This window comes from Pituophis catenifer, unplaced genomic scaffold (assembly GCF_029215685.1).
Source record: "Pituophis catenifer annectens isolate HBS135680 unplaced genomic scaffold, rPitCat1.0.hap2 SCAF_7, whole genome shotgun sequence".
Taxonomy (NCBI): domain Eukaryota; kingdom Metazoa; phylum Chordata; class Lepidosauria; order Squamata; family Colubridae; genus Pituophis; species Pituophis catenifer.
This window is the reverse complement of record NW_027256887.1, coordinates 12,423,310-12,450,440: the sequence shown is the minus strand read 5'-3', so window position 1 is coordinate 12,450,440 and position 27,131 is coordinate 12,423,310. Positions and strand designations below refer to the sequence as shown.

General features: G+C 43.3%; 1 protein-coding gene across 1 annotated transcript in view; it reads right to left on the bottom strand.

The window, feature by feature from the left end:
• Positions 1-24,967: 24,967 nt before the first annotated feature.
• Positions 24,968-27,131, bottom strand: part of SHISAL1 (shisa like 1) — a 64,639-nt gene continuing 62,475 nt past the window's right edge. Inside the window, exon 4 of the mRNA XM_070947460.1 lies at positions 24,968-26,027. Within this exon, the coding sequence (XP_070803561.1) occupies position 26,027 (1 nt within the window). The 3' untranslated portion in view covers positions 24,968-26,026. The remainder of the gene's footprint in view (positions 26,028-27,131) is intronic.

Sequence of the window (27,131 nt, the reverse complement as noted above, 5' to 3'; positions counted from 1 at the left end):
AATGGATGCAACTCAGTGGTGAAATCCATTTTTTTTTACTACCGGTTCTGTGGGCGTGGCTTGGTGGGCGTGGCAGGGAAGGATATTGCAAAATCCCCATTCCCTCCCCACTCCTGGGGGAAGGATATTGCAAAATCTCCATTCCCACCCCACTCTGGATGCCAGAAGTGGTATTGCTGGTTCTCCAAACTACTCAAAATTTCCGCTACTGGTTCTCTGAACTGCTCAAAATTTCCGCTACCGGTTCTCCAGAACCTGTCAGAACCTGCTGGATTTCACCCCTGATGCAACTATATGGTTTCGGCAACCATGCTTTGCCATTGCTTTCTTTCCCTTCCAGCATTTTCTTGTGATATCCAACCAAAGCTGGACTTCACTTCATTTTCCAAGTGCCACCCATTTGGGCACAATTTGTAATCCTTTAATTCTAGCTTACCCTAGGAAATGGGAGGGCGATTGAACAGAATGGTTGAAAGACATCAAACTCACTTACTTACAGCAAGTAAGGACTGCTGTTGGTTCCAATGCTTCCTTTTTAAAGATGGAAGGTCAAACACCCTTTCCTGCTTTCTAGACAGGAGTTAGATGCTTGTGAATGCGTTTGCAGGACACAAAGTCATGAGCGAAAGTCATGAAGGTTGAATGGAGCCTTCATCTTCAGTGGTAGGAGAGAATGACCAAATGAGGATTGCCAAATCTGGATGGTCATTAGATGCACCAAATACGTAGTGACTTAGCTGGTCATTCAGATTTTTGGCACATGGTTCAGTTCACTGTCATGGTCCCAAGTAATAGATCCATCGCAAGCATAAAGCTCTGAGGCTGGTGAATTCCTCAGAGAAGAGCTTTAATTGGAAACATCATATTGGAGCATATCTGGTGAAAACCTGAGGGTGTCAGAGTACGAATGTTCATAGCTGGAATAGACATGGTAACAGATCAGCCAATGAATAGGCATAGCAACTAAGTCAGCCATTGAGGACTGTTTGGAAACTGAAACAGTACTTGTTTGTATGGGACCATAAGAGACAGTTTGGAGTCTGGGCGTGGCTTAGACTTGCTGAACGGTATATACGAGTTGGTTTAGCCTCTGTACAATATATTAGCCTCTATATTTCTCTTCTCTGTAATGACTTGCTTCTATGAATACTGCTTCTGTGTTCTTGATATTGTATGCTAAATTCTCCTGTACAGTATTGTATATAAAGAAGTTTCTTATGTAATTTAAATCCTGCTGCTGTTCATTTAATTGTGACTGATTGTGTGTGCTGCAACAAACTCTGACAGAGGGGCCCTTTGGTTTTCACCTAATTAAAAGTTTTCCTCTCAACCCCAATCAGTCACATGGCCCAATCCAAGGCCGCATCCGCTGGTCTGGTGACATCACTCCTCCTTCCTCTGGCCAGGTGTCAGAATGTCCTTGGTTCCCAAGAGAAAGCATTTCATTTTGACTACACAACCCCAACTATCTCTAATCCCCCCGTCCCTATTCCTCGCTCCAGTGTGGCACCACTCAAGCCTCAAGATGGCTTCGGCCAGATCAGCTTCAGTGTTGACATTAATCCTAACCTCTAATCACAGCAGGCATGATTAAGCAGTGGAAAAGAGGGACAGTTATTGTAACAAATCTCTATCCCTGCCCATCCCTGGAGGCTAAAACATAACTCCATTCCATTCCATTCCATTCCATTCCATTCCATTCCATTCCATTCCATATTTTTGTGTGAGGGGCCTGACTGAGATGTTTTTTTCAGGTTACTTGAGAAAGTAACTTGGGTTCAAGCTTCTCTTATCTGATTGACCCCTGCCTTGCTTGTTGTGCTTCTGTCCTTCAAGGCCATTCCCTCTGTCCTCTATATGTCTCCTTTCACCCTGTTCCCCAGTACTCCCTGAGAGCCTGACACTCATATCTAGTGTCTCTGCACTGGCAACTTGATACAGACAATTAATTCTAAATTGCTATCTCTGACATTCTTGTGGGTTTGCTGTGAGAACAAGTATGGCATTTAATGATGCTGCATTGGATGTCCTCAATGACCTTTCTAGAAAGGAGCCGTCAGGAGATGAAAGGAAGGATGCTCTGGTTTGTTCAATGGCCTGGCGGCACCAGATTTTTACCCAAGTGGGCCTTTGTTTCGATAGTGGCTCCTGTTGGCTCCTATTCACTGCTTCCCTGCCTTTTCATAGAGAGGAAGAAGAATCTTCAGGCCCCATCTCTTCTTTGCTTGTCCTGCTATTGTTCTGCAGCCCATTTGGTTTGCTTTTTAAGACTTTTACAAGGTTGGAGTACGAAAATAATCATCCCAAATCGAAAGCACATTTCACTGATTGACAGATTCAGATCTCGCCAGTGGTGGGATTCAAATAATTTAACAATCGGTTCCCTGCCCTAATGACCGCTAGGTGGGTGTAGCCATGGTGGGCATGGCCAGGGGGTGTGACAGGCAGCACTTGGCCTCCTGCATCCCCCTGGGAGCAAAAACAGGCCGCGGGGAGGGGTGATGTCCCCCTGCACCCCATTTTGGGCCTAGAAGGTCTCCCTGCAGCCTCCTGGGAGAAAGAATGGGCCACGGGAGAGCCGCCCCTCCACCTCTGCACCCTGTTTTTGGCCTAGTAGGCCTCCCTGCAGCCTCCTGGGAGCCTCCTGTGTGTGTGTGTGGGGGGGTGCGCTGCCCCCCCATGCCCCATTTTGGGACTAGCAGGCCTCCCTGCACTTACCTGTGAGCCAAAATGGGGCCTGTGGGAACTCCAGGAAGGGGTGGGGTGGGGCCAGCCAGTAATTTAACAACCGGTTTTCCCGAACCGGCTGAATCCCACTACTGGATCTCGCCTTACAGAGGACACTGGACTTTTCCAGAGATGAGGCATGAGCTGGCTTTTATCCTGTGTGGTGTGTGCTTCCTGCAATCCCTCTCTTTCACCACTGATAGACATTTATAAAGCAAAGGTGCATTTGTTAGCCTCCCTGGTCTCCCCTACCTGTATTTCCTCACTACCAGATAAGGACTGCAACCACCATAACAACCACCAGGGGGTGCCAAAGTGATATGGAAAACTAATGCATTGCTGCCATCTAGTGGCTGTTCAGATTTTGGCAGCTCAGAAGCAGTAGTCCTAGTAGTGAATAATTCTAGGGGAATTGTGGGTAAAAACGGGCCCAGAAAGCTAAGTAACTTCAAGGAGTGTCCAAAGGCATGGCATTTTTAAAAGCATTACTTACAAGGTCTATGCTTGTCTATGACTATAATAAAGATGTATGTGATTTACAAGAGCTCTTCCTTCATTTATCTTCTCTTTCATTCTTCAACAATGGTTTTGGGGTGAAGAAATAGCCCCCAATTATCCTTCAATCCCTTGGGCTTTTTGTTGGTCTTTCCATGACCATGGGACATCTTAATTCAAAATGATTCTATATTTGCACACAAAAATGGGGGTGGTTTTATTAATTCGTGACCAGAAGAAACTTAGATGTATTGGGGGATGAAATCTGTAGATGGGAATGAAGATACTTGAGCTATTTTGCTGTAGCCCATTGTTTTCCAGCAGAAGACTGATCTGGCATGATTCAACCTGCTATTTTCTTCTAGTCCTGTAGGCCTGGCATTGAGAAATACTTCATGATTGCCATCTTATCTCTTTTGTATTGTGGAAACCTATGGAGAATATTGTCTTTTCTTCAGGGTTCCTTGTCATGCCATAGAGATTCCTTTATGACAGGGGTGTCAAACTCGATTTCATTGAGGGCCGCATCAGGGTTGTGTTGGACCTCGGGGGGTGGGTGGGGAAGGGAGCGTGGCCAGGGTGGGAGGGGCCAGCTCAACGTCACTCATGTCAGAGGTGCCTTTGGTGGCCCGAGTACTCTGCCAGCGAAAACGGACTCCTGAGTTCCATTTCCGGCTGCAATGGCCTCCTATAACCCGCTGCCAGCAAAAACGGAGCCCGGGAGGCCACATGCAGCCTTTGCAAACTCTGTTTTCAGCTGTGATGGCCTCCTGCAACCCTCTGCCAGGAAAAATGGAGCTTGGGAGAGCTGCATGCAGTCCTCCTGAGCCCTGTTTTCCCTAGCAGAGGCACCACGAGCCAATCCTTCGCTGTTTCCAGGGCGGCCCTGTGGGCCATATCTAAGCACCTCGTGGGCCTTGAGTTTGACACCACTTTTTTATGACACCACATATGCAATAGGCACAGCATTCGCTATTTTGCTTGGGGGTTTTTTCCCCCAAGAATCATCTCGGGCACTTTTGTTTTAGAAGTGTTCAGTGATATTGTCCAAGACAATATGAATGTGAGTTTACTGTAGAATGAGTATACTGTAGAAAGTTTTCTCCTTTCTAAAAGGAGAAAACACCAAGGGTTTCAAATCCTTTGAATGCATAGCGCACAATTATTTTTCTGCTGACATTTCATTACCTCATCTTTCTTTGTTCTTGTTTACAGTATTTTCCTTTTTTAAAATCATTCTTGTTCATCTTCCCCATTGTTTTTTGTGAAAAAAAGTATAGTAAGCAGCAGGCTCTGACAGGTTCTGGAGAACTGGTAGCGGAAATTTTGAGTAGTTTGGAGAACCAGCAAATACCACCTCTGACTGGCTCCAGAGTGGAGTGGGAATGGAGATTTTGCAATATCCTTCCCCCAGGAGTGGGGAGAGAATGGGGATTTTGCAGTATCCTTCCCCTGCCATGCCCACCAAGCCACGTCCACCAAGCCACACCATAACCACCAAGCCATGCCCACAGAACCGGTAATAAAAAAATTTGGATTTCACCACTGGTAAGCAGGAATCAGGTCCTTGTTGACATCAGCCCAAAGTAGATTAGTTAAGTCAATAAAGTTCATTAACCTGGATGTGTTGGAAATCTGTCTGTGGAATCAAAATGTAGTCATTTTCTTTGATGGTAAATAAATCACTTGTCTGACATGGCCTGGACACCATCTGTGTAAAATTTCTGTTAGACTTATTTTGCAGAATCTTCTCTAATTGTCATGGAGGTTCCTAGCATTAAATTGTGAGGCACAGGATGACTGAATAATGACATTATCACAGCATTCATCCAGCATAACCATGTCCATGAGGCATTATTTAAACACTGGTTGAGAATATTTATTGGAAATGCATCTGATTTTTAAAAAGCAGCAATTCTTCAGTATTTTATTCAAACTGCAAATGTCATGGTTCCTCGAAAATGTAACAATATGAATAGAATAGAATAGAATAGAATAGAATAGAATAGAATAGAATAGAATTCTTTATTGGCCAAGTGTGATTGGACATGCAAGGGATTTATCTTTGGTTCATATGCTCTCAGTGTACATAAAAAGACAAGATACCCTCGTCAAGAATCACAAGGCACAACACCCAGTGACAGTCATACGGTACAATAAGCAAAAACTACCATATTTTTCAGAGTATAAAACACACTTTTTCCCCACCTAAAAGAGGCTGAATATTTGGGTTCGTCTTATACTCCAAATGTAGCTTTTTCGAACTTTTTTCAGCCCTAACGAGACGCTAGCGAGTGAAGCGATCTACCTCCGACTCTCAGCTGTGCTTTAGAAGCTTTTATTCAGTGAAGCGATCTTCCGTGCTTTGCCTGCTCCCTCCGACTCTCAGCTGTGAAGTTTTTTTCAGCCCTAAGAAGGTGCTAGTGAGTGAAGCGATCTTGTAGTTTGCCTGCTTTTCTCATTGCTTCTCTCTCCAAAGATCAGTTGTGCTTTAGAAGCTATTTTTTATCCCCAAGCAGGGGATAAAAACCAGCAAACTAATGTACTGAAGCTGACTAGACTAAGGATGCTAGCCAGATGAATACCTGGTAGACAGATTCCCCCACCTATTTTCCTCCCAAAAACTACTCTGCGTCTTATACTCCGCTGCGTCTTATACACCAAAACATACTGTACATACAATGTGCATGTAGTCCAGAGGTGGGTTTTAGCAGGTTCTGACCAGTTCTGGAGAACCAGTAGTGGAAATTTTGAGTAGTTCGGAGAACCGGTAGTAAAATTTCTGACTGGCCCCACCCCGATCTATTCTCTGCCTCCCAAGTCTCAGCTGATTGGAAGGAAATGGGGATTTTGCAGTAACCTTCCCCTGGATTGGGGTGGGAATGGAAATTTTACAGTATCCCCCCCATCATGCCCACCAAGCCACACCAATAAGCCATGCCACGCCCACCAAGCCACACCCACAGAACTGGTAGTAAAAATTTTTGAAAACCACCACTGATGTAGTCCTAATTCATGTTCTATTAATTTGGGCCATCTCTTGCTGGCATTTATTAGAAGCCACTAGGATGCCACACCCTCCTTGAAATCACCATGCAATGATGACAAGATCACACAATGATGTCATGCCTCAGATGATGTTCCTTCCCCTCTTTTAGTCTTCCCTCTCATGGCTTAATCCAACCTACCTTGCCTTACATTTTTTTTGAAGCTTGGCTCAAGAGACTCATGATTTAATTAGGGCATCCCTCAGAACCCTTACACAGAGAAGATAAGAGAGACTGGCTAGAACAGAAAGAAATGGAAACACAGGAAGCAGCCTCAAAAAATGACACCCAAATGTGCTTCCACATAATCAAGAGAGTTGACTGGCCACCAAACAAAAGCTAATGTGTCCATCAGAGATAAAAATGGGGACATGGTCCACGCTGGGCTGAACAGAGACACTGAATCAACCATATCTGACTGTAATGCATAATTTTAGTCTCATTTTAATCTAATACAGACATCATCTGTCTATAGCCGTGATGGCGAACCTATGGCACGCGTGCCACAGGTGGCATGCGGAGCCATATCTGTGGACATGCGAGCATTGCCCTACCTCAGCCCAGCGTGCATGTGCGTGCTGGCCAGCTGATTTTCAGGCTTTCCGGGCACACCGGAAGTCAGGAAATGGACTGTTTCTGGCCTCCGGAGGGCCTCCAGTGGGTGGGGAAGGCTGTTTTCGCCCTCCCCAGGCTCTAAGAAAACCTCTGGAGCCTGAAGAGGGCGAAAAATGGGCCTACCAGGCCCACCGTGCCATCGCGTACCAAAAGCAGGGGGAGTGGTGTGTGTGTGTCACATGCGCATGCACAGGGGGATGGGGTGCATTGAATTATGGATGTTGGCACGCAGGCTCACGACCCCCGCACTGCCCCTGCTTTTGGCACGCAACTTCAAAAAGGTTAGCCATCACTGGTCTATAGGTTGTGAAATTAAAGAACGTTCATCACGTCTTTTGACTGCCAGTTGGTGTCCATGGTTGTGTTCTGCCAGTCTTCTGCCTGTTTGTCCTACATAGTGGGACCTAGTGTTATAGTTTTTACATTGTATGTTGTAGATGACTCCTATTTTTTTCTTCTGGGGTTGCTGGGTCTTTTGTTCCCTTAGGATGTTTGGAAGGGCTTTAGTTGGCTTGTGTGCTATGCTGATTCCATGTGGTTGTAGTCAGAGATGGATTAACTTACCTTTCCTACTGGTTCGCAAATGTGAGTGTGCGCGTCCACCTTCCACGCATGCTCGGCCTTCTGTGCATGCTCTTTGCTCGCATGCCTCCCACGCATGGCCTCCAAAACGTGGCTAAATAGGACAGCATTACGTTCGGGCGGGTGGGTGGAATCTACCGCAGTCGGCGCTACCAGTTCGCCTGAATCAGACAGAACCAGCTGAATCCCACCATTGGTTGTAGTAATCTATTTGTGGTGTCTGAGATATTCTTGATCTATGGCAGTGTAATTCCTTTTAGGGTTTGTGTTGGTTGTGTTGTATAGTGCTGTACTAAACGATGGCTGGCAAAATGAATGTGTTCCAGGTGAATAGAGAAAAGGCATCATTATCAAGATACCCAAAAAGGGCAACCTAAGTGACTGTAATAATTGGAGAAGAATCAGACTTCCCTCAGTCCCTGGGAAAATGATATATACTGTCCTACTTAAAAGACTCCAAAACAAGATCGAACAATATATTTGTGAAGAACAAGCTGGATTTAGAAAACGTCACTCATGCTGTGAAGAGATCTTCTGCAAAATACCATAGAACAGAGCAAGGAATTTTAAAAAATGGGTGATAATTAACCTTACTCATTTTAAAAAAGCATTTGACTCTAAGTATTTGACTCTGGAACACACTACAAACATGTGGTATCCCTAAGAGACATGATAACATCTTTAAAAACATCTTTAAACAACACCAGGTCCTGTGTAAAAATTGAAAATGGCAGTATGGACTTCTTTGCGATTAATACTTGTGTAAGGCAGGGATGTGTCCTATCTCCGTTTTTATTTCTGTGTCAGGTTTCTGACAGATGCACTAATTAAATCATGAGCCTCAAGCCAAGTTTCAAAAGAAATCCAGTTATTTATTAGGAGCGTCATGCTGGCACGGACCAGGTGGAGCTAACTCTGACCTTAGTTAATTCGTGCTTTGACTCTGACCTTGTTTTCCCCTCCCCTCAATAAAGTATCATCAGTCACATTCCCCAATGAAACAATTTTGCGGGTTGTAAAAGTCACTCCCCTCCGGCCACTGTGGGTTTCCGTGGAGATGACCTCGGTGTATTGGTTGGAATGTACCTTGTTTGGACTGAGATACCAGCTGCTTGATGCTGCTGCGAACTTCATTTTCCCATCCCCCTTGCCTATGACAACTCGAGAGCAGGTCAGGGATGCTTTGCGAGTTGACATTCTGATTATCATGAATTATATCATGAAAAGGTATAGTTAGAGGGGGCATGCATAAGTGCATTGACGTGCCTATCGTTCCTGTCGTTGTATTTTTATTCTTTTATTCTTGTTCTCGTTTTTGTTTGACATATTCTAATAAATAAATAAATAAAAAATAGGCAATGAATACTTTGGATTTTGGCATTCTGCGAAATAAACAAGGCAATTGGACTGACCTAGTTTTGTTGATGACATTGCTTTACTTGTAAACACTAAGACAAAATTGAGACAGATGACACTACCACTTGAAGCAGAGGCAAATAACGTGGGCTTAAAAATGAGTGAAGACAAGACCAAGCTGATACAAGTTGGCAATGTTCAAGACAACACTCCGATGACAGTAGGAGGCCAGGCCTTAAAATTAGTGGAACAATTTAACTACCTTGGTAGCATCATGGATACAGATGGAGGAACAGAAGCAGATGGGAAATGCTGAACAGGTAAAGCAACTGTCATACAATCTACTGTTGGAAGAAAGGTCCATCTGGGGTCAGTTCCAAGTGGGGAAAAAGACACTGGAAACATGGAGACTGCTTGGAAAGATGGTTTAATGGTGGACAGGAATCACATGGCTTGAGTTTCTGAACAGGAGCACATGGCTTGAGTTCCTGAGCAAAATCACATGGCTTGAGTTCCTGAGTAGAAGAAAAAGGGGTCGAGATGCTGGGAGTGTCTTGGTTTTATGCCCTCTGTTGTGCCCCACCTCAAAGATTCTTGTTCCTGTATAAGAAATGTATGTGAGACTCCCAGGGGGTGGGGGTCTCCCAAGTTTTCTTGAGCCTTGCCATGTGGTATTTCTGTTGCTAGTGAGTTTCTGTTGCTAGATGGGTCCTATTGTGTTGCAGATGATGGTCCATTGACAAAGGTGGGGGGAATGAGTGAGCTTGGCTGAGGCTTTAATGGCCCATTGACAAAGGTGGGGGGGGGAAAGCTGCTCTGCCTTTAAAACATGTTTCTCCAATTCTCATCCAGGGGAATATAATATTCTGCCTTTTTAATGTTTCCTAAAATATTTCATTCTTCTAGGAGAAGGGTGAGTGCTAACTTCCTACACTACCACTGGTGGTTGCAATATTGTGATTGGAGCCACACACAGAGATGTCATGCCTGCCAATGGACACAACTGGATGTCCCTGCAGGCACTGGTGGTTGGGCTTGCCTGGAGATTTTATTGCTTCTACCTTTATTAGGTTTTACACGTCCTCCTTCTTAACTCTCAAAAACATTGATTTCTAAATGTCAAGATGGATGCCTTAGTTTTAATCTCCTCCAAAGGAGGCAGCTGCTGTTTTCTGTCCACAAGCCTCAAAATTACTAGAACGAGAGTCGTTGTTGGAGAGCTGTGTTGGTTTTCTAGTAGCAAAAAAAAAAAAAAAAAAAAATCTATAGAATTGAATTCTCCTTCTTCCTTCTCCACATTAGCATCACCATAATTAGGAGGGTTGACTGATAAAAGAAACTAAACAGGTGAAGGAGGAGGGGCTAAGAGAAGGAGGAGGGGCCAAAGGAAGGTCTTTCCTTCAGGAAAGAAGTGCAAAGTATTACAAAACCAGAAACTGCCTGAAGAACATGGGTGGGAGAGAAGCTAGTTGGAAGGTATGCAGCAGTGGTGGTATTCAGCCAGTTCTATCCGGTTCGGGCAAACCTGTAGCGGCAGCTGCGGGAGGCTCTGCCCACCCGCCCGGATGTCATAATGTCTTGTTTTTGACGCTCTGCGCATGCGCAGAAGGCCCTGATCGTGCGCTCACATTTGCGAACCGGTAGCGAAGATAAGTGAATACCACCCCTAGTTTACAGTGATGAAAATTCTCTTCTTGTCTGACCCTCTAAAGCACACACATGTACTTACACACACAACAGAACATAACAGAACACAACACAACACAACACAACACAACAGGGCGTTAAAAACAACAAACATAAGCCACGCACATGAGCTGTGTTACTAGCACAGTTTGAAATGTGTATCAGATGTGAAAAATCATATTCATAATATGACCCGCAACCGTTTTAGCTTTGCCCCTGCTAGTTTAATGCCAGTTTAGTTGTGTTAATTAGGGGTCTAAACGGGATAAAAAAATAATACAATTGTTTGATAAGTGCTACGGAGTTAAATAAAGGCTAATAAATCTTGAAAAAAAAGGTTTTTTCAGAGTGTTTCTTCTGATGTCAGATGATAATCTCAAGAAATCAGCATTTGTGAACTGAAGTGCTTGGCCACTGATTAAAATTATTCTCAATCAAATGCTAAGTGGATTACTTGCAAAACATTTCAAGTACAGAAAGAAATTGCGCATGGGTCAAATCCATACAGCTCACATATTTGTGGAATCCTTTTATTCCCTTTTTTTTATTAAAAAAACAAAAAACTGAAAGCATTTTAACTTATCCTTTAAGCCAACCCCCCCTCTTTCCAGAACAGCTTATGGAGGTTAACAATAATACTAAGAAAATCCACTTTTGATTTGAGTAGTAGGTCATGATAAAATGTAAAATGTCAAAAATATAATTACCGAATGCCGCTCTACTGCTAATTAATGTTTTTTGCTCCTCTGTTTCCCTGAGTCTTGGAGCTTGGAGAGTTCACCCAGTCACTTTTAATTTATCTCTTGTTATATTATTGCTGTCTTTTTCCCCCCTGAAATAACAAACTTGAAAGTCTTTTTTAAAAAAAATTATGGCTGATGTACAGGATGACAGCTCTTGGCATAGTGTTTGCAGCGATCTGGTCCCACTGAAGTCAGCAAGATAGTAAGGAGAAAGCCCACCTACCACGTGTAAAAGACAAACAGGATTTTCTGAAAATAGTCCTTCAGCTACCACCAAAGAGAATTTTCTAACGTGAACATATATTCCTGGAAAAGCCATCACAATATTGCATTTGCCAGCTTTTCGGTTGATTTAGCTGAGCTTTTGGCAAATGCTTTCGTTTTTTTGAATCTGTAAAGATTTTCTCCTCATGCGTAGTGCAGATTGGACGTTTCGTTTATGTTTAGTGAAAGAACCGATAAACCTCACCCCTGAAGAATTTTATGTTTTTCCTTTTAACCCTGTTTAAAGAGCAAACAGTATATTTTAAAAAAAGAACAGATGGCTAAAAAGAGGATTGTTTGGCCAAATTCTGTTGGGAGAATTGAGACTGGGGAAATCGAGAATTTTACCTCATGTCTCTACAGACCCTTTTCAATAACATCAGATGAACATAAGGAAAGGCGGCTGCTTAGATCCTATCTATCTATCTATCTATCTATCTATCTATCTATCTATCTATCTATCATCTATCTATCTATCTATCTATCTATCTATCTATCTATCTATCTATATCTTCTATCTATCTATCATCTATCTATCATCTATCTCTATCTATCTATCTATCTATCTATCTATCTATCTATCTATCTATCTATCATCTATCTATCATCTATCTATCTATCTATCTATCTATCTATCTATCTATCTATCTATCTATCTATCTACCTACCTACCTACCTACCTACCTACCTACCTACCTACCTACCTACCTACCTATCTATCTATCTATCTATCTATCTATCTATCTATCTATCTATCTATCTATTTTTATTATCCATCCATCCATCCATCCATCTATCTATCTATATTTATCTAATACGTCAAGCACGTATTAGATAACAGATATAGATATAAACATGGTTATTAATACATGAAATGTATACGAATAAAAGGGGACATTAGGACAGGGATGGTAGGCACGCTGATGCTCTTATGCACGCCCCTTACAGACCTTTTAGGTATGTGGGTGAGGTCAACATTAGACAGTCTAAGGTTAAAGTTTTGGGGGTTTGGGGAAGAAACCACAGAGTCAGGTAGTGCATTCCAGGCCTTGCCACTCTGTTGCTGAAGTCGTATTTTCTGCAGTCGAGTTTGGAGTGGTTTACCTTGAGTTTGTATCTATTGTGTGCTCGTGTGTTGTTGTGGTTGAAGCTGAAGTAGTCATTGACAGGTAGGACATTGTAGTGGATTGTAGCTTCCTTAAGAGAGTTTTGCTCTTGTAGCGCAGAAGCTTCTGACAATCTATGTTTGTAGCAAAATGCCAGGAATTGGGCACATAAATCCAAGGATCTTCACTCCAGCTCTATGCAGGTAGTATTGGTGAGTATTTATATGGGTGTTGTGGTTCGCCAGCAGCCTGAGGACCTGGCAGCAGAGTCGGACAGTGAGGAGACTGGGGAGGACAATGGGCCAGTCCTGGAGTCAGGGGAAGGCCCGGACGAGGGCTCTGCGTCGGAGGCAGAGATGGGGCCAGGGCCATCTGGGAGTGATGCACGGACTCCGGAGCCTCCAGAGGTGGACAGCAGAGAGGCAGAGGAACAGGAGAAGCCTGTTCCTAATGCACGCATGTGAAGAGCTGCCAGAAGGCAAGAGCAGCAGAAGAAAAAAGGACAACTCAGGAGTAAGGCCAGAAGATGATTGGCCACTCCCATAAGGCTTAAAAGACCAGCAACGTGCCGTTGGATTCTTTGTAGAAAAGCAGCGTTGATTCCCGTGCTTCTTGTCAGCATCTCTTGAACTTTGTGGGGTTTTTCCCAAGAAAAGCCTTTGGCAGGTTGCCAAAGACATCAAAGGTTGGTGATAAGGCCGAGGGACTGGTTATTAAGAATTTTGTTTTGGACTAAGCTGAGAATGAATTAATTCTCAGCTGTTTAAATAAAATAAGTTTGTTGAGGACTGAATTGTGTTTGGTAATCACTACTTGGGCCTTGGTCACAACAATGGGTTTGTGTAAAATCAGGATTCAAACACTTGATCATGCTTGCCTGTTTGCATGTAAATGCTTGGAATTTTCCCTCCCCCATTGGAACTGCCCAAGAAGTATTCATTATATTCTGTCGTTGCAAGAATTGGCCATTCATTTCTGCTTCTGTAACCAGAAATTAGCAAGCTATAAAAGGACTCTAAGGCTATTGCACTAAGCAAGTTGTTGGAGTACATGGCAGGATGGGAGAAGAGAGCAAGGCAGTGACTGATAGCAGGGAGAAAACATATATAATAACAGAGTTGGAATGGAACCCTGGAGGTCTTCTAGTCCAACCCACTTTTCAAGCAAAAGACCCTATATCATTCTGGACAAATGGCTGTCCATTCTTTACATCTTTACCCCCTGCCTCTCCATGCATGCGCGCACAACCTCCCTGCGCCCCATTTTGGGCCTAGCAGGCCTTCCTGAAGCCTCTGGAGGCCCGTTAGGCCCGTTTTTTTGCCCTCCCCAGGCTCCGGAGGCTTTCCTGGAGCCTGGGGAGGGTGAAAATGGCCTTCCCCGGCCCTCCGGAGGCCAGAAACGGCCTGTTTCTGGACTTCTGGGATGCCTGTCTTTCGCCCTCCCAGAGCCTCCACGCGAGCCCTGTATTTACCTGGCGTCCAAAATGGGCCACATGGAGACTCCTGGGAGGGGAGGGGCGGGGTCAGCCAAAAAGCCGGTGCATGTGCGCATGTGCGCATGCACGGTGGAGGTAACCTAGGGCAACAGCTCACGTGTCCGCAGAGATGGCTCTGCGTGCCACCTGTGGCACGCGTGCCATAGGTTCGCCATCACAGGCCTATAGGAACAGTCTTTGCAGAATACTGTGTCCTCAGAATGGTCCAGGGTGGTGAAGACAGTCATTTCCAGCATGGCCCAGGAGATTTTCTAAAGCTGTTTCTTGTCAACGTGTTTTTGTCCAAGCTTCATAATTTATAGTTCATGTCCCCGGCCGCAAACTGTCCTTATGATTAAAAGATAAGGGGTATTTCTGTGAAGCTTTTCATTTTGCTGTGCATGGATAACTCTGTTTCTTTGCTAGGGTCTGTTGCTGCTACATTGAACGGGCTTCCTAATATTTCTTGAGTTTTGAGGATCAAAAATATATTCTGCCTGACTTCTACAATTTCACCTTTCTCCCACTTTCATAGGGATGGTGGTGGAATAATTTGAGAAGGCACTTCCAAATTTAATAATAAATTTGTGGAAGAGAGGAGATTCATGTCACAGAGGCATCTGCTGAAGAACGGAAGAATATACTTCATTTTAGAGAAAATGGAGATGATGGAATTCTGGACTTCTATATTCATATAGAAAACATTTTGATGTACAGTATACTCTTTAATTTCATCTGGCTGGCTGCCCAGTAATTATCTCATCTTGTCCTCCACTTAATTCATTTCTTGCGAAGGCAGAGGGAGTACCACATATTCGTGCTGGAGACATGTTTAGCTCTAAGGGTGTGCAAACATTTTTATTCTGAACCATTTGTTGAAAGTACAAAAGAGCTGTTTTGAGTGAAATAAGTCAGTTTAAACATTCTGGAGGGGTTTCAAGGAAAATTACTGAAGCAACTTGCTCAAGTTTTTCAATCTTGCAACAGGGTGCTCTGAATTCAGAACAGTTTCAAGTTGAAATATTTTGCATATCCTTCTTTGGCCCATACAGGTGGTAGGACTGGCTGTTTCTGAAACCTCTCTCCAAATGCAGGTCATACATCAGGAATGCCTGCTGGAAACAAAGAAAATTTTGCAGCTTTGTGATTTTCTAGGAATTAATAGACAGAGGCCACTTGAACATATTACAAAAAATAGGAGAGACGATTCCAGAGATAATCCTGAAAATTGTGTGTATTTTCTCAGGATTTCTGAGTATGAATTTAAACAATTCCACATTCTCTCTGTGTTTTCCATTTCATATGGAAATTGCTTGTAAGAAGCCAGATTTTAAAATCCTGGCAGACTTGGATATAAAGTTCAGACACAATGAGTCTAAATTTCAGAATTAAGATTTGGAAAAAATCCAACTGTTATCTGAGATGGAGATGTGTGTTTGTGAACTTAAACATTTTGCTTAAAGAAAGGTTTGTATAATAAGCCCAATTTTGAACGGCACCCCTGGAGCCCTGTGTGAAATCAGGCAATTCCTATTTGGTAAAATACATTGGTCAAATCTGTGCATTCCTAACAACCACAAATGTTGTCTAACATTTTTGTTGCTCTTATTTATGCAGGAACGTAGCTAAATATTGACATTCTGTTCCTACTCTTTAATATGTTTTCAAGTGAAAATGATTATTTAAAATATATTTCTGATACCTGAAAACTTTTTTTCTTAAAATAAATGTTCAGGAAAATGAGTTTATACCCTATGTCCAGGACTCATCCATAAACAGCTGAAACAATGATCACTCCAACCTTGTTGGGTTAAATGTTCGGCGGTCCTAAGAGTACCCATTTAAAGCTAGGTTAAATCTCTCTCTTATTTTAAAGAGCTCCAGAATATGTTGTGTGTGCTAAAAGTGAGTCATCCAAGGAAAAAATAAGTAGAAACACTCTTTTATTTCCGAAGTTGATTTCAAACTGAAATGTACAGGAAATAAATAATCTGTATCAGCTACATTAGGGATGTTAAACTCAAGGCCTGGGGGCCAGATCCGGCTAACGGGGTGCTTAGATCTGGCTCGCGGGGCTGCCCTGGAAACAGCAAAGGACTGGCCCGCGGTGCCTCAGCCAGTGAAAACGGAGCTTGTGAGGGCCACAGGCGGCCCTTCTGAGCTCTATTTTCGCTGGCAGAGGGTTGCAGGAGGCCATTGCAGGTGAAAACGGACCTGGGAAGCTCATTTTCGCTGGCAGAGCGCTCGGGCCCCCACAGGCGTCCCCGAAACGAGTGAGGTTGATCTGGCCATGCTCCCCCAGGCCCCCTGAGGTCAAACACAACCCTGATGCGGCCCTCAGTGAATCGAGTTTGACACCCCTGAGCTACAGAGTTGGGTTTGGGAAAGTGTCTGCAGGCCAGGAGAGCTCTTGGACCACAGCTTCACCTAGGAAGTTCCCTAGTCTTATTTCAGCTGATGATGGGCAGCCTTGAATCCAAGTTTTTTTTTTTTTTGAAGTGGCTGGTTGGTGTACCAGATGGTCTCATTTTCTGCGATCAGATTCTTTTTTGTGTGTGTGATTAGATTCGGCCGAATAGGTTGTAAAAAAAATGCTTTTAAAAGTAAAAAAAAAAGATCGTGCGCCACAGCTGATCACACCCCCCGCGCGCTGTTCTACTTACCCCATGCCTCCTTTTGGTGTGCACTGCGCGCGCACCTCACACTTGGTGCGTGGTGCACAGTGTGCATACGCACATGCAGCACACATGCGCAGTCAACGAACCGATAGTAAACCGGTTCAGTTTTCATCACTGTCCTTGACCTTAGAATGGTTTACTAGAATGGCTTCCTGGTACCGATGTAGGAATCTTGGCATATCAACTCTCTGAGGTTCAGCTCAACCCCTAAACTAAATTATAGTCCTAGCTTTTCTTTTGCCAACTTCCTGTCTAGCTGATGGCAATCTAGCAACTGGAAGCAGGACAACTCAGCTTTGACTGGTTTCTCCTAGCAAAGATAGGGAACCACCATTATCATGGTGGTCAGATTGGGCTAGGCCCGTGATGGTGAACCTATGGCACATGTGCCACAGGTGGCACGCAGAGCCATATCTGTGGGCACGCAAGCATTGCCCTAGCTCAGCTCCAGCGCACATGCGCACGCCGGCCAACTGATTTTTGGGCCTTCCAGGCCCACCGGAAGTCAGGAAATGGGTTGTTTCTGATGTCAGCACTTCAAGCTGCATTTACTCTAGTGCTGACATAAGAAGGAAAAGCGGAGGCGTCTGGAAAGGGACGTTTGACTTTTCACCTACTTATTTTCCCTGGAGATAATATCCCCTAGGAGATGGGATGGGAGGGGGGAAATTCCTTTGAGCTGGAGCAGTAGATTAGGGGGAGAGTGGCTTGGAAGATGGCCAATGAGTGCAGGGGAGTAGGGAACGGAATGGGAGGGTTTTGGGTCTGGAAGTCAGTGTTGGCTACGATGAGTCGGATTTAGAATGTCGTGCTCAATAAATGGGAGTTTTTATCAAAGACTTTGTTTGAAATGCAATTTATTTGAGACGACCTCGAAACTTGACATCTGGCTTCTGGAGGCCCTCCGGGGGGCGGGGGGGAAAAGCCCATTTTCGCCCTCCCCAGGCTCCAGAGGGCGAAAAACAGGCCTAACAGGTCCACCGTGCCATCACGTGCCAAAAGCGGGGACAGTGTGGGGAGGTGTCACACGTGCATGTGCGGGGGCTTTGAATTATGGGTGTGGGCACACACGCACATAACCCCCCGCGCTCCCCCCATTTTTGGCACACGATGGCAAAAGTTTAGCCATCACTGGGCTAGGCCTTGGGGCAAGAATGGAGAAGTCCTGCTGAAATCCTGAGGCATTCCGAGCCTCAGAAAACTGTTGCCTCCAATGAGGTAGATGGAGGTACGTGCGTCTTGTGAAAGTTTTAAGGACAATTGTTACTTTCCTCCTTATTCCCCAATATGTGTACTGCAATGGAACAGCAGAAAATGAGTAATTAAAAAGGTCAATTGCTGTGGCTGTTTAATGATGACTCTGAGATAATTACTTGGTGATGTTAGACTGGCTTTTTGACATCATTAATTTGCAGACTGGTGGCAATAACAGTTTCCAGCTGAATGCTCTGACTTTCCCAGCTCTTGCTGTCACCTTCATGATTTATCCCAGTTTCGCACTGTACCTTTTCCTTAACTTAAAATCATAAAAGCTCCTTGGTTTTATGTAAGTATGCACGAAGGGAAGGAGAGGCACTACTGCTCTTTATGCTGGTTCCTGTTTTTAAGATTGGAAGTCGTCCATAGCAAAAGAAAGAAGCCTTTCTTCATTGTGTTTGAAAATGCCTAATTGTGTGTTGTGGCGCTCTGTGCTGTATTTCTTACTCATGCCAACTTAAGAGGGCCTGCTTTTTGTTTGTCTCCATTTGTGGGTGTGGATTCCTCTGCCAAAATGCTCCAGTTTGTTTGGATTCTGCTAATTCTGTTTTACAGATGCTGTGTTGTTAAAACTTTTGGATCTCTGGAAAACATAAAATAGATCTCTTTCCCCCTTTGGTTTTTTTTTTTTTTTAAATAATCCAGGAGCATGCAATTGAGTCAGATTTCTGTGCAAAAGGCAGTCTCTTGGTTCTGCTGGCAAGAGAGATCTGTTATCATTTGACATTTCTGTTGGCCAGGTCTCATCAATGCTATGGATGGAGGCTTCTCCAGGTTACACAGGATCAGTTTCTGATCAGCAAATCCTGCCCTGCCCCCACAATCTATACTAGATTAGATCTAGTATAGACAGTGGTGGGCTGCTCGCGGTTATGTCCAGTTCTTTAGAACCGGTAGTAAAAGCGGTGGGAGGCTCCGCCCACTGACTCTGACGTCATAATTGACGATCTGCACATGCGCAGAAGCTTCTGCGCATGCACAGAAGCGCACGCACCAGTGGTGGGTTGCCCCCGGTTTGCACTGGTTCTATAGAACCGGTAGTAAAACCGGCGGGAGGCCCAGCCCACTGACTCTGACGTCATGAAAACGCTTCTGCGCATGCGGCCCCGTTGCGAACCGGTAGTAAAGGTAAGTAGAACCCACCCCTGAGTATAGAGCAGGGGTCTCCAACCTTGGCAATTTTAAGACTTGTGGACTTCAAATCCCAGAATTCCTCAGCCAGCTTTGCCACAAAAGTCCACAAGTTTTAAAGTTGCCAAGGTTGGAGACTCCTGGTATAGAGTACTGGTAAATTGTGCAGCAGTTTGTAAAATGTGATGGAAATTGACTGCTGATAAAAGATAAATAGATCCAACAAAAGCTCAGCTTATTTAACTATACTATGGTGTTTCTATATAATCTGTATTTCTGTTTGATTTTGTTTATGTCTTCTTGTTATTGCCTATTAGCACAGTATAATGTTTTATTATAGCAATAGCACTTAGAGCTTCTTCGTTACAACCTTGTGCTTTACAGCCTTCTCTAAGCGGTTTACAGAGTCAGCCTATTGCCCCCACAATCTGGGTCCTCATTTTACTGACCTCAGAAGGATAGCAATAGCACTTAGACTTATATACCACTTTACAGTGCTTTCCAGCCCTCTCTAAGTGGTTTACAGAGTCAACTTATTGCCCAGAGGTGGGTTTCAGCAGGTTCTGACCAGTTCTGGAGAACTGGTAGCGGAAATTTTGAGTAGTTCGGAGAACCGGTAGCGGAAATTTTGAGTAGTTCGGAGAACTGGTAAATACCACCTACCGCCCCCATCTATCCTCTGCCTCCCGAGTCCCAGCTGATCGGGAGGAAATGGGGACTTTGCAGTAACCTTCCCCTGGAATGGGGAGGGAATCAAGATTTTACAGTATCCTTCCCCTGCCACGCCCACCAAGCTACGCCCACAGAACTGGTAGTAATTTTTTTTTTAATCCCACCACTGTTATTGCCCTCAACAATTTGGATCCTCATTTTACCCACCTCGGAAGGATAGAAGGCTGAGTCAACCTTGAGCCTGGTGGGATTTGAACTGCCAAATTGCAGGCTGCCGACAATCAGCAGAAATAGCCTGCAGTACTGCACTCTAACCACTGCGCCACCAAGGCTCATATGAAGGTGACTCAACCTTGAGCTGGTGAGACTCAAACTGCTGGCAGTCAGCAGAATTAGCCTGCAATACTGCATTCTAACCACTAGGTCACAACAGCTCTATATTATTGTCAGATCCCTAAAAGTGATACTGCCATTCAATTGGAGGATGGGGAACACTTGGATTCGATTTATTAGCATTGCCTGTGTCAAGAGATATTTTACAACCTATATCCTGGCACCAAAGAGCCCTGAGATCCTCTTTACCTGGAGGAATTTTTATGATAGCCATGTGGGTTATTTTACTTTAAAGGATAACAGTGGGAATGCATGCTTGTACGGGTTCTCAGGGAAGCTAGGAAAGAAAACATCTTCACACTTTTGTATTGGCTAAAATCTGCATTCTGACTTAAAGGGAGGGGTCTCTACTGCTTTAATCCTACTTGTCTTGCCTAAGGGTATTTAGATCTTGCTTTAGCTGGATGGCTTTCACTTCTGCTTAATAAAAGAATCCTTTTGAACCACCACGTTTCAAGAGTTCTTACTTTCTTAAGTGGGAAGGAGAAGCAATCCTTACAATTATATTGTGGGTGTGGGTTGGTGGGCATGGCATGGCTTGATGGGGGTGGCAGGGGAAGGATACTGTAAAATCTCCACTCCCACCCCACTCCAAGGAAAGGATACTGTAAAATCTCCATTCCTTCCCCACTCCAGGGGAAGGTTATTGCAAAATCCACATTCCCTCCCGATCAGCTGGGAATCGGGAGGCAGAGAATAGATGGGGGCAGGGCCAGTCAGAGGTGGTATTTACCGGTTCTCTGAACTACTCAAAATTTCCGCTACTGGTTCTCCAGAACTGGTCAGAACCTGCTGAAACTCACCTCTGGAATTAGGCCAATGTTTCTCAACTTTAGCAACTTTTAAGATGTATGAAGAATATATGTCATAAATCACCTCCTGTTTGGGAGCAGGTGTTAAATTGAAGTGAATAAAGCTTGCAAAGCATTTTAGAAGAAAAGTGCTTCACCACCAGGCTGATGAAAGATTTTAGTTTTGAGAAATTAATCATGATTCCCATCTATTTGGTATTTTAGAACCTATCCTCTTGAAGCTTAATGGACTGTTCACTGCCCTGCAATTGGAAAACATCCAATGAATGTGTGTAAAACTCCTTGAACTTTGGATTCTGATTCCGACCTTCTGGTGGTGCTTTGGTTTGGTTGAGGATTGCACTTGGCAAAAGCAGGACAGCAAATGATGTGGGATGGAAATCCATGTTTGAAATGCAACACTAAACTTAAGGCCAACTTTCAGCTTATAAAGAGCAAATTAATTTTATTTTATTATCACCATAGGTAAACTGTTCTAATACAGTATGGGTTTTATTAACATATGCAAATATTGTAGGCAATATGAAAAATTTAGACAGTTATTATCTATCAAATATCAATCTATTCCTTGCAGAGAGTCAAAAAAAAACAACACATCAGTTACGACATACACAAACTAGAAGCATAAAACTGCTCATTAAAAACACACAATTCCCAAAGGGAAATAAACCCTTACAAAGTACAGTGAGTCATACAAACCATGATCTAATACAAATTCCTTCATAAACACAAGCTTTTCACAAAGGTCTCGGACAATGTTCACAATTAAAAGTAGATTGTTGGTTTATTTTAAACCTATAGTTTCTAAAGTGTTAATTTGGAAGAAAACCCAGTGGATATGTACAGAAAACAACTTGTCTCTATGAACATTTGCTAGATAAATTTTATTTGCTGAAAATGTTACTTAAGATTGAATTGCAGTATTGTATTGCCCCACAAATCTGTCTCTGTAACACGATTAAACTTAATGGTCAGGTCTCTATTCCTCACACTAAAATAAATCAAAATATATTCCAGGCAATTTCAATTCTGTGATTTGCACAATTTAAATAAACTCTTTGATTTGTTATTATTGTTTTACCCAATTTATGCTGATATTTCTGCTTGTGGGATATGTCTGTGACCTACACTTTAAACATTCTTCTAACACAGGTCTCCTGATGTCATCTGCACCATTGGACATTATATAACTCATGTCATTTGTGTGATATTGTCATAACATGCCCATCCCTCACAATGCCTAGGGGTTCTACTATTTCAGCAGTTGCACTCAAATTACTCATTTCTCACATTTTTAAATTTCTGCCTCCTGCAAAAAACTATCAATGAAATATAAGGAAACGTCCTATTTATGCTGCTGAATGGGACAAAGGATTTGCAAGATTTGGCACACAGTATTCAGGTTATCCCCCTTCATGGATCACCGCCTTGTTGTGATGAAGGGGCTCGTGCAGCTCAAAGATATGAGTTAAGTTGTTCAGGGCCACCCAAGACAGACAAGTCATAGTGGAGAGTTCTGACAAAACCTGGTCCGCTGGAGAAAGAAATGGCAATCTACTCCAGTATCCCTCACCAAGAAAACCCCATGGACAATACCAAAAGGCAAAAAGATAAGACACCGGAAAATGAGCCCCTCAGATTGAAAGGTATCCAATAAGATTGCTGAAATATCAACAACCTCAGATATGCAGAGGATACCACTCTAATGGGACAAAGTGAAGAGAACTAAAGAGTCTTTTGATGTTAGTGAAAGAGGAGAGTGCAAAAGTTGGCTTGAAACTCAACATTAAAAAAAACTAAGATCATGGCATCCGGTCCCATCACTTCTTGGCAAATAGAAGAGAAAGAAATGGAAGCAGTGACAGATTTTATTTTCTTGGGTTCCAAGATCACTGTGGATAGTGACTGCAGCCATGAAATTAAATGACACTTGCTTCTTGGGAGGAAAGCTATGGCAAACCTAGATAGCATATTAAAAATCAGAGATATCACCTTGCTGACAAAGGTCCATAAGGTAAACATATGTGCTAGTTGTTCCCGACTCTAGGGAGTGGTGCTCATCTCCGTTTCTAAGCTGAAGAGCCAGCGTTGTCCGAAGATGTCTCCATGGTCATGTGGCCAGCATGGCTAAACACCAAAGGCGCACGGAACGCTGTTACCTTCCCACAAAAGGTGGTCCCTATTTTTCTACTTGCATTTTTTACATGCTTTTGAACTGCTAGGTTGGCAGAAGCTGGGACAAGTAACGGGAGCTCACCCCGTTACACAGTGCTAGGGATTTGAACCGCTGAACTGCCGACCTTTTGATCGACAAGCTCAGCGTCTTAGCCATTGAGCCACTGCGTCCTCCTGACAAAAGTCCATACTGAGTGTCAAAGGTATGGTTTTCCCAGTAGTAACGTATGGCTGTGAGAGTTGGATCATAAGGAAAGCTGAGCGCCAAAGACTTGATGCTTTCTAATTGTGGTGTTAGAGAAGACTTTTTGAGAGCCCCTTGGACTGCAAGAAGATCAAATCAATCCAGAAGGAAATCAATCCTGACTATTCTTTGGAAGAACAGATACTGAAGCTGAAGCTCAAATGAGAAGAAAGGACTCATTGTAAAAGATCCTGATGCTGGGGAAAGATTGAAGGCAAAAGGAGAAGGGGACAGTAGAGGATGAGATGGTTAGATAGTGTCATCGACACAATGAACATGAATTTGGGCAAATTCCAGGAGACAATGGAGGACAGAGAGGCCTGGCATGTTATGGTCCATGGGGTTGTGAAGAGTCATACATGATTTAGGGACTGAACAATGTCAACTCTGAAGTGCAGGAGTTGGTTTAGAAATCTGTGGCGGTATTTGTTCTTACATTCCTAAATTGCTTAATTTTTAACACTAAGTCAAATGATGGGGCATGTTTGCGACTCCAAGCAAGCCAATTTCTTTAAGGTGATTTGCATCACCTAAATTAATTCAAGAGGGTCACAAGTACAACTTTAAATCTATTTGAATGCTAAAGAAATAGTAAGGGATAAATCCTAGTAACACAACCACATCAAGTGGGATCATCAGACCGCGTAATTCATCAACCGTATAGAAGTTGATGCAATCTCCACTTGTAAGTGGGTCTTCACCGGTCTTTCCTTTTGCTGCAAATCCTTAGTTTCAGGGCATTTCTTTGCACTGGTTTGAAAATGTGGCTGCTGCATTTCTGAGAAAACAGTGGCAATATGGTAAATAAAGCATCCAGTGACAGAAATCATCCTAGAAACCTACCAAGTCTCCTTCTGGAGAGATAGAATACGTAGGAACACTGCTAATGCCTTGCTGCTACAAGAGTTAAGAAATACGCAGTGCCTTAAGGATAGAAATAATTCTCCTGTAGTTATTTCAGGGTCCTCGCAAGGAATGGAGGACCAAGATAATCTGAACAGGCTGTTTCAGCAGGAAGGCAGGGCTCCTGCACGACAAGGAGCAGCGTAACATTCTAATGTTCACTTTTTGAGGAGGAATCTTGATGTGCAAGGCAAGATGTCTCTGTGAGAATAATTTTACATTCTTTTTACATTCTTTCTCGGAGCTATCCCAAAGTATACAATGTGTGTATGTGTGTCGTTCTAGTTCTGCATTCCTTTTCCATCAGCTATTCTGAGGAAAAATGGTCAATGCTTTCAGCCCAAATGTCAAAGGATAAAAGGCTTATACGGATGGAAAAGAGTATTTCCAGGAAAAAAAAAACTAACAATAATCTGCTAAACGGAAACTGCTCTTCCGATAGTTGTTAAATTGCTCTATAGAAATGGTGGCGCCTAATGGAATTTTGTAACAACAAACCATCAGCTATGCCAGGGGTCAGCAACCCGTGGCTCTGGAGCCGCATGTGGCTCTTTCATCCCTCTGCTGCGGCTCCCTGTCACCGGTCAGCTCCACAATTGATAGGGCTTTCGGTTAGGACAGGTAGAGGAAAAAGGATGCCGCGCTAGGAGGAGACTCTATGGTGGGGGAACAGGACTTCCGGTCGGCTCCAGAATTGAACTTCCGGTTAGGACTTTTGCGGCTCTTTGAGTGTTTAAGGTTGCCGACCCCTGAGCTATGCTCTTTCTTCAGGTGATATTCCCGGTCTTGATCAAATTATTTCGGAATGCACGAAGCTTGCCCCCAATCCTGAACCTTAGCCAAGGAATCCCCATGGTTCTCTTAACAAGAACTTTAGCAGGTTCCTGAGGGATTATTAATAAGTATTAAGATTAGCCAGTAGGCAAAGGTTAGTTTACATGAACAAATGAGATAATGGCCTGATTGGACAGGTAGCAGCTGTTTTATTGCTTTCACTTATTACAAGTGTTTCCATTTTCCTTTGATTTTTTTTCCCCCCCAATTGGGGCCAGGAAAAAGAGATGCTCTTCTCCCAGTGCCCCATCTACACAAGTAAAAGAGGCCACTTTGGTGTGCTCAGAAACTGAAATGTGAGGTTGCTACTTTTTCGCCCATTAAAATGATACTTTCCCATTTCAAATTATAGCTTTTTTCTCATCTGTCTCCCAAAGGAGGAAAACCATGAGGACAAAGAGATTAAGCCAATCCACATCTGGCCTATTGTGACAATATTCGCTAGAGAACTTTTTGGGAAAAGTCACATCCTTGTTTTGATCCGTACGTGGTGGCTCAAATGAGATTTAATGAACGGGGAAGAAAAATAAGTTGGTGTTGTAGTATATTTTCATCCTAGGTTGGATTTCCATGGGCATTTCCATCTTCCCTCAAATTCTTTCTTCTTTCAGGACGGATGTCTTGGGTTTCCAAGATATCATTTAAGTAACATTGCCTCACCTTGATCTCTGGATACCATCATTTGCCATGGGGGAGATTCGAATAACCCATCTCCTTGGACTCATTTTCCTAATCGTTCAACAACTTTCCATTGTGCTTTTCAGATAAAGCTGTTGTTTCTGGGCTGTAATGTTACCTCTTCCATCTGGAGGCACGTCAAAATATTCTCTTTTCTGGAAAAAAAAAAAAAAGAGAACACACTGTAAGTAATCATTTGTGAACTGGATGCTTAAAAAAATATTCTCTCTTTTTATTTCTAGACTTGTGGTTCTGATTTGCCACTAACAAAATATAACTACAGATGTGAATATTGCTTGTTGCTCATTCCCAATAACACACCACAGTTGCATACCGTGTTTCTCAGAAAATAAGACCCTGTCTTATTTTTTTTGAACTCTGAAATAAGTGCTTGGCCTTATTCTCAGGAAGGTCTTATTATTTTGGGGCACGTGGAGCAAGACGGGGCTCCTTTTGCCATCCTACCTGATTTCCAGCTCTGTCTCCCTAACCCTAACCAGAGAAAATGGTGGGGCGCATGTGTTTAAATCGGGGAGGGCTTATTTTTTGGGGGGGGTGCTTATTTTAGCGCATCTGCTCAAAAGTGCAATTGGGCTTATTATCAAGGGATGTCTTATTTTTGGGAAAACAGGGTATTTATTTCCTTCATTTCTTCACTTGGGAACAAGCCACATTGAATTTCAGTTTGTCATTCTTCTGAGTGGATTGGATATGACAGAATTTAAATTTGAGCTATTATTTTTAATCTACCTTAGCCTATTTTATCACTTCTCTCTCCTAGCTTCCTAATGGTATTAAAAATGGCTAGACATAATGCATGGAAGGTAAAGCAAAGTTAAAACTATCAGCCTACCTGCCTGTTGTTTTATGAACATACTCTACGTGGCTTACAGAATAGATTTAAAAGAGGTTAAAATAAAGAAACAAGATTCAATCAAACACATGGTACCCAGTAGGGAAGGGTAGCTAACAAACACAGCCCCCACCAGCTACCAGTAAGGGCCAATTGATACTCCAGGCCCCAAGGTCTGTAATCTGGAAACCATGAGAGAAAGTCTGGAAGAGGTTAGACTGGAAAGTTAAAATCCATCCATCCATCCATCCATCCCACCCATCCATCCATTCATCCATCCATCCGGCAAAACTATTTCCATATTATAATTTTCCAAAACTACATAGATGTATCTTTGAAGTTACCAGAAGGTAACTCTAGAGCCTCTCTAGGAGTCTCTGGAGGCTGGGGACAGCAAAAAATGTCA